At 42.5% G+C, this 8211-nt stretch overlaps 1 protein-coding gene across 3 annotated transcripts in view; it reads left to right on the top strand.

Annotated features, from left to right (window-relative positions):
• The first annotated feature begins 1627 nt into the window (after positions 1-1627).
• The window catches only part of osr2 (odd-skipped related transciption factor 2), a 7941-nt gene continuing 1357 nt past the window's right edge, over positions 1628-8211 (top strand). For 2 of the 3 annotated variants that reach the window (XM_028019164.1, XM_028019162.1), the window contains exons 1-2: positions 5276-5544; positions 7675-8211. The exon at positions 7675-8211 is cut by the window's right edge and continues 145 nt beyond it. In XM_028019164.1, the coding sequence (XP_027874965.1) occupies positions 7710-8211 (502 nt within the window). In that variant the 5' untranslated portion in view covers positions 5276-5544; positions 7675-7709. Of the gene's footprint in view, positions 1652-5275; positions 5545-7674 lie in introns of those variants that run through there. The other variant, XM_028019163.1, reaches the window with a different exon arrangement.

Here is an 8211-nt window from a genome sequence, read left to right as displayed (position 1 = left end):
ATAACTGAAGATGTCATTTTCATGGCAGGGAGCTCCACAGAAGCACCCGGCCAGCTCAGTCAAACCGGGGGAAGCTATTTGCTGACAAATGGGATTTGGTGCCGGGCTCCAGCTGCATTTACTGGTGGGTTTTATTGGCTGAAGGAGCGCAATATCATGGCGGTTTTCTTCTCCATGCCTCTCCAGCAGAGTGGATAACGTTGCAGGGAGCAAAGAGGAATGCCGGTCACGCAGCGGCGCTGTTAAACGGTGGCAGGAGACCAGTGAAGAGGCTGGGCACCGGACGGCAGATGGAGAAAAGATCCTGCAGGAGCACGGAGGAATGCAGTGTGTCCGTTATAAAGTGCACTTTACCTGTTCACAGGCTCGTTTTATAGGTCTGGTTTAGCTTTTCATCACATAAAACGCCTGAGGACGGGGCGGAGGTGTGGGGGGAGTAGGGGGGGATGAGGAGCAAAACTCTGAGTATTGCACCAGAAATGAAAATGGAAAGCTGGAACAGAGCGGGCAAAAAGCTACCCTACATGAAGTGTTTTAATCTCTGTTTCAGTTCTGAAATGGACAAATGTTCCAGTGGTTACTTCACACGGCTTCTGACGTGAGCAGAAAAGGCTACATCACGGTGATCCAACAGGAGGCAGTGTTGCACAGGGCTCTGGTTTGCAGGAAAAGGGCTGTTTTATTCAAACTTGCATCTGTTCAGAGGCAACCCTGAAACTGTCGGTGAGCAGAGGGTCTCGGTTTAAAGCGAGGCGACACGTGTCAGGGTCACGACTCACACAAACCCACCAAATGAACTGGATCTAAAACTTAATGTAAGCATTTTTATTTATTTATTTCTGGCTAGTTACATAAATAAAAGATGAATAAAAGATTTTTTGTTCCAAAACAATATTCTTTTGTCTAAACCAAAAGATAAATAGAACAAATCTAAAAGGCCCAGCACAGCCACACGTATTCACTGCCAAGTGTTTATTAGTTGTGGTTTGATGAATATGCTAAATAATATTTATAAGGCACGCAAAATAAAATGGTCTGAATACAACACATACAGCGGCACACATTAGTCATCAAAGGAAAAACAAATCTTTTGATGAAGTGAATGATAATTGTAGCTTTAAATAGTTGCTCAAAATGATAAAAACAGGATATATGTTACGTGCATTTAAAGCAGAAGCTATTTCCAGAGGAAGATGTATGACGGCTTAATTCTGTTTCACTCTCAAAAAGAAAAGAAAAAAACACAACCACCTGTATGATAAGAGAGTCATAACCCCCCCTCTTATTCTGAAATGCTCAATTTCAAGTAAAAGGAGTGTGATGTGGAGGAAAATGTGACTCGGGGGTCTTTGAATGAAAAACAGCCATCCTCAGAGCTGCTGCTGCTGCTGCTGCTGCTGTGGGAGAGGATGAGTGAGAGTGTAGGTGGGGAAGTGGGGGCTTTCAAACCACAGCAGGTAGGCAACAGTGACAGGTTTACCTCCCCCTGCTCGTACACTATGGACCTGACATCCTGTCTGCCAGCACACACACACACAGAGAGAAAGAGAAAACAACACGGAGAGACAGAAAGAGCCCAGAGAGGGAGAGAGACTCCGGAGAAGGCCGTCGGCTCCGGCTGTTCTAGCGAGGGATCTGCGGGTGGCCCCAGGTAAGGAGGGTTTGAAAACTTGGGCGACGCCTTTCAGCAGCTGGACACATATGAGGTCAAAATTATGATTCTGTTATCAAGAACAACAAACGTCTAATATGACCGTAACAGGCAGAGGTCAGGACATGGTGGACAGCTACAGCGGAGTCTACTTTCTATTTGTTTTTTGAACATCACAAGGAATTACATATCAAACACTTTTATAAGTTTGTATTTTTTTAAAAAGTCAGAAACTGAAAGCCTGTTTGTTTAGGTATAAAGAAGAACACATTCCAATTCAGTCCATGTCTTCGTCTGAGCCTCATCACACCTCTTGGATGTATCTGACTGACTCCTGTTGGACTTCTCCTCTGTCACTTAGGTTTATTTAAACAGGAGTGTCGGCCATTACGGGGCTTGGCAGCTGCACCGAGCTGCAGCTCCTATCCTCCGTGGGAGTCATATTATCATAGAGAACGATGGCGGCTGCAAGGGACTCTGGCTGGGGGCCAAAGGGCAAAAACGTTAACTCCCCAGCTCTGACGTTACCCAAAGTGGAAGGGACACAACAGTGCACGTTTTAAACGGAGGTGCAACGTAAAACTGGAGCGTTAAGACACTCCAAGTGTGATCAAGTTCTCTGGACCTTTCCCAATCGGCTGCATGCCTTAATAACTGTGTCATCAGAGGCTATTGAGCACAGGAAGTCCTACGATCCTGTAGTCGATAGTTAGAAGTCTTATGTTACAAAATGATTTGTCTCAGCAAAGAAAAAATAAATAAAAACACAAAGCAACCACTTATCACTGCAATACTCTAGACTCCATCAGCGGTAGAGTTTGTTTGTACTAAAGTTTAGCTTTTCAGTCAAGGAGGGAAAACTTGGCTGCAACAGGAAGTCAAGAGAGTTTTGCAGACAGTATTTTGCATATCTGGTGAGAGGTGTGGGTTGTCTTCGTGGAGTGAACAGCACAGCACTGATTAATGGAATGTAATTATCAGTGGGTGGATCTCCTTTACCAACCTCTCTGAGATCTTTAAACAATTACAGCCTCTTCTTTTTTCTTCTTCTTCTTTTTTAACTCCCCCAGCACGCAAAAAATAAACATTTAAATTGTTATGCTTTTCTGAAGTGAATAGGATATGTCGCGTTGGGCCTTTTATGTGTGCTCTAATCTGTCTCTAGTCGTTCGGTGTTTTGACAGTGAAGCTCGAGGCCGGGGTGATACGAAACCGAACCAAAAACCACAAACATGTTGTGCGCAGACGACGTTCTGCAGCTGTAAGAAAACGAAAATTGGGTTACACACACGGCCTCGTGGACAGATTAAACCCCAATTATTATTATTATTGTTATTATTATTACTTGAGTCGCTTATTTCTCATCGTTGTGGACTAAAATCTGTTCTGCTCTCATCGAAGAGGCCTCGTCAAACCAGGGTTTGCTGCTCGCCTCTACATGAATCCTACCTTCATGTGTTTGTATCTAATGTTCCAGATAGCTTTAATCATCTGGGTATTTGAATTAAATGAGTAATCGTTTATTTAAACGAACTTTAATGTTGACCCGTTGATTTAAAAAAAAAAAAGAGAGAGAGAGAGGCTTGTTTTCTAGTGCGAGGCGCATAAAAACAGAGGATTTGGTGGACGGAGGCGGAGTGGCGTTTGATTCCGTCCTTGGCCACTGGGCGCCGCTGTTGACCTGTATTCTGACACAAGCTGCAGAGTCTTCCCTGCCTTCCACGTTCACGAACTGAAAAATTCAGGCCGAAAGTTTGCAGACGTTTGGGAATGCGGAAGGATGAGGCCAGAGAGGATGGACTGGAGCGACGTCTCACTAAAATGACAAAAACATAAAACATAACTACTTTTACCTTATTTAATGAATATTGTTTTAAAAAATATTGGAATTATGTAGATTACCTATTGTTATTTTTCATGTCAGAAGAAGCATATTTACGTAGCACCAAGCTTTTGTATTGAACAAAAAGCTCAACGAAACTGTAATGTAAATAAATGACCGTCAAAACGCCACATTAGTTTTTCATGCTAACCATAAGAGAGGGTATGCAAAAAAAAAAAAAATCATTAGCAAACCAATTTTGAATGTTTTTCTTTTTATTATTATTATTATTATTATTATTATTATTATTATTACCACTTCACTGAGAAACCAAATGTTGGAATTTAGCCAATTTAAATGTTGGGACACGTTTACATATACTTTCTTTGAGTTCATTCTATTGAACATTTCTAAGAAGAAATCATGTTTAAAAGATAAAAGAATACTTAAATATAAGTAGGTATATTTAAGTGTACTTGGAATGAATGAGCCAACTGATTCCTCTGGATTTAAAAAAAAGAGATAAACAAAGACAAGCTTTAGGTTATGTGCATAAAACATTGATAAAACAGGACCATAACTGTTTAATGTATTGTCAACCATTTTCTCTTCTTTTAGAGCGACTGCTGCAGATTTGATAAACTTCACTGTAAATGCTGTTAAATCTGGATACAAACTTCAGTTGTTGCTCCAACACAGAAACCTACAAGTCTTCTTAAAACTGCAATTTATTTTTTGCTTGGTTGATATATTTATATGATATAGAATGCAATATACACATAAGCCTTTATTTATTTATTTATTTTTATTATTATTTTTTGCTGGACACGACAAAGACCAGTCCTACTGACTGAACCAACATGCTCTGTTAACTCTGAAGAGAGAGAGAAAGAAATTAGGACCTACAAGAACGTTAACGTTGTTAGAAACAACTAATAATGAAACGTTGCATCTGAATTTTAATATAGAATTTAAAACAATTTTAAAGACTGGCCTTGAACAATTTTTTTAAAAAATTCCCTTTATAATGTTGTCACAACACAATTCGCTCAGTGTTTGTTGGCTGTCCTGTAGCTCACGCCATTTATTCAGATTGTGTAATTCCCATCATAACGCTATGCTAAACATGTTAGATCATGCAAGACAACAAAAAAAAGAGAGAAAGAAATTAGGTTGTGCTCAAAAATGACAAAAGGAAAAATCCAGAGGATATAAGCGTCAAGTGGTAGAGGTTTTCTTTTATTATTTTTATTTCATTTTTCAAATGTTGAATCTCTGAACCTCTGAATCTACTTCTTCTATTTTTTTGTTTTTTTTTCACCCTGACCACAATGAAATAAAACGATTTAATGAGGCGGATCTTGGATATACCCCTCCATTTGGCAAATGAGCTCTATGGTTTGAAAAAAAAAAAACTTCTTGTAAGCTGCTTAAGATTCCAAAAAAAAGCACGTTTTAGAAAGCGTGGAGTTGGAAGGAGGGGGGGGGGAAAGAAAAAGCCGCTCAGGGTTTCCCCCATGCGCTTTCCAAGCAGCGTCTCCAGCAGGAAGGTATCAGCCTTGGCCGCGCCGCGGTGTGTGAGAGGTGCCAACGAACGGCAGGTTGAACGGAACACGCTTCTCTACTATGGTCTGGAGCCTCAGTTGCTATCCAAACACAAATAAACAGAGGGGAACATTGGAGTTAATGATAGAGGAGGTGGGGGTGAAGGCGGTGGGAGACGGACGGGGGGGGGAGGCGTGTCAGAGGGCGGGCTGAGCGCTCCAGAGTCCCGTAGCCCTAAAAAGTGAAGAACCGCACACTTCCAGCCCCAGCTTCGGGCGGGACTCCCACGCTGCCGCCGCCGCCGCCGCTGCTGTCTCTCCTCCAGAAAAACTCTCTTCGCCTCTTTCCACAACTTTTCACAACTTGTCACATCCCAGCAAAGGTCCGAGGCATCAGAGTTTGGCTGCATGGCTACATGAAAGTTTCATGGACTTGGATGTTGGAAGCGTTTTATTGGAGCTCGTCGCCTGTGTAGTTACTGTGGATTACTGACATACCGCAGGACCTTTGGCAGCCACTTATTGGGGTAAGATTGTGTTTGGCAGGGTGCATGTCAGTCCTCCGCTGGGAGAGGAGCCAGCCCCACGGAGCCCACTTGTTAGATCACTTAAAAAAAAAAAAAATCAACAACTTCTAATTAGAAAAAAAACTTTACTTTTTTTTCCCACCCCCGTTTTTTGTTGTTTTTCTTTTCTTTTTTTTTCTCTTTTTTTGCTGTTTCACTGCGCAAATGGACCAAACCAAAACGTCCGCTTTTCCAAAAAATAATCAAACTGGGCTGATAATGTGCAAGACTAGACATCTGCGTCTGATGACAACCGACAGGAGGACGTATCTCCCTCACGTTGTGACATCACTGACCTCTGTCCGTGCAGAGCGCGAGGCGTCACTGAAACTGACAGTGTGGCCTTCGACTTTAGAAAGCATATTACGCCTCCTGACACGCAGTGCGTCATTTAAGCGAGATATTAAAGATTTTAAACGAGACACTCGGGCTGCTGCTAAACTGGGGGGGGCAAAAAAACAAAGAAAGAAAAGAAGTCCAAAGGTGAGGCGAGAACGAGCTGAATGAAAGCTGCTCCACTGGGCAAAGAACAACAAGTGTCTCCACGGTGATTTATGCTGCACCTGTGCAAAAATGATATTTAACCGCACCGCATGTGACAGGGAAAGCAAAGTCCAGGGAATTCAATCACATCTGCAGCAAAAACACAAGAGCATGTGCAGCCTGTCCGAGAGCTTCGTGTCTGTCCTCTCCAGGTGTGAGCAGAGACCTAATATCCACAGCGCAGAGAGCGTGTAGATTGATAAATTTACATATATGTATATTTCCCAGCTATCAGTATTTCATGTTATGTAGTCAGTCTAAATGATAATAATAATAATAATAATAATAATAAAAGTCAGTCTAAATGATAATAATAATAATAATAATAATAAAAAACTTTTAGTTTTCATTCTTGCCTGAATATCTGACCGCCTGATAACTGCTGGATCATTTCCAGTTCCACTTTCATCAACTGGAACTCTTACTACTTCCACGACAGTTTTTAAAAATTATTATTATTACATTTGTGAGTCTGTGTGTGTGGGTGTGTGTGTGTGTGTGTGTGTGTGTGTGTGTGTGTGTGTGTGTGTGTGTGTGTGTGTGTGTAAAACATAACTTGTCGCAACAAAAAAAAAGAAAGAAAGAAAGGAGGCCAATCCTGTTCCGCTCACCTCGTCTGTCCCACGTTAATACGGAGGCAGGTCGCTTTTTATTACTGGCAAATATGGTTGTGTGAAATGTTGGCCTGTAAATGCCAGGAGGTTGCCAAGATATGGGGTGTGATGGTGGGGGAGACACGCCATATATAAACATGGACTAAATTTAATAAATAAAAATACATACTATTCTCTTTCAACTAAAACCTAACGGCTCCAGTAAAATCAGAGATGCATTCATTTCATGCAAGACGTCAAAGCCGTTTATTATTATTATTATTATTATTTTATGTTCATATTCTGCCTTCTTTTCAAATCTCTGAAACTCTGCAAACACACAAAAAATAAATTTAAAAAAAATCCGTCTTCCACGAATTTACACGGAGAACACTTGTTTGTGAGTGGAGCAGTCTCATCCATTACGCCTCCTGACACGCAGCGCGTCACTCACTGTGATCTGAAATCCCCGTTTCGCTGCGATAATCGAAGCCAGATGAGCGACGCGTCTTACACCTTCTTGATGTCGACCGGTTACAGTTTCGATGAGTGATTTTTTTTCTTTGATGGAGTTATTTAGAGACGCGGTGCGCACGTCGCGTTAAAATGTTAAATGTGTGGGCGTAAATCTGGTTACGGTAAAAAAAATAAAAATAATAAAAATAAATAAATATTATCATTATGTTTATCTGAATAAATAGAAAATAGAGGCTAATTCGAATTTCATTTTGGCTACAGATGTTATTGGATTTTTTTATTTTTTTTATTTTATTTTTTACATACAAGTTATTACATCAGTGTTTGTCGTCATGTTTCGTTATTTAAAAGCTATGAAATAGCCATGTTTCTGTATTATGACAGCCACATAATGACTCACGCTGAGCTTGGCGTTAACTCACAACTTTCATTGCTTAACTTTTTTGTTGTTGTTGTTGTTGTTGTTGTTCTCCCGCAGGGTTTCCAGCTTCCTCCGCTGAGGTCTGAGCCGAAATGGGGAGCAAAGCCCTGCACGCTCCGATCCCGCTGCACCCAGCCCTCCAGCTCACCAACTACTCCTTCCTGCAGGCCGTCAACACTTTCCCCGCTGACCAGCTGCAGGGACTGTACGGGCTGAGCGCGGTGCAGACCATGCACATGAACCATTGGACTCTTGGCTACCCGCACATGCAAGGACTGAGGTCGACGATCACGGCGGCCGCCCAGGGCCTGGTGGACCCCAGGATCCCCTTCCCGGCGTTGCCCTTCACGGCGGCCGCGCAGCTCTTCCATCCGAAACAGGCCGCCGTCACGCACGGCGTCCCCCCACATCACAAGGACAGACCCAGGTTTGACTTTGCCAACTTGGCCCTCGCCGCCACTCAGGAGGACCCGCCAAAGGCCGCGGACCTGGCAAAGCTGACGTCGGGACTAGGGGGGACCATCTCCGAGCTGAGCAAGCTGTCCCCCGACAGAAAACCCACCCGGGGCAGACTTCCGTCCAAGACTAAAAAGG

The sequence above is a fragment of the Xiphophorus couchianus genome, chromosome 5, assembly GCF_001444195.1.
Source record: "Xiphophorus couchianus chromosome 5, X_couchianus-1.0, whole genome shotgun sequence".
NCBI lineage: Eukaryota > Metazoa > Chordata > Actinopteri > Cyprinodontiformes > Poeciliidae > Xiphophorus > Xiphophorus couchianus.
The sequence above is the reverse complement of the archived record's forward strand: the minus strand, read 5'-3'. Positions and strand labels throughout refer to the sequence as shown.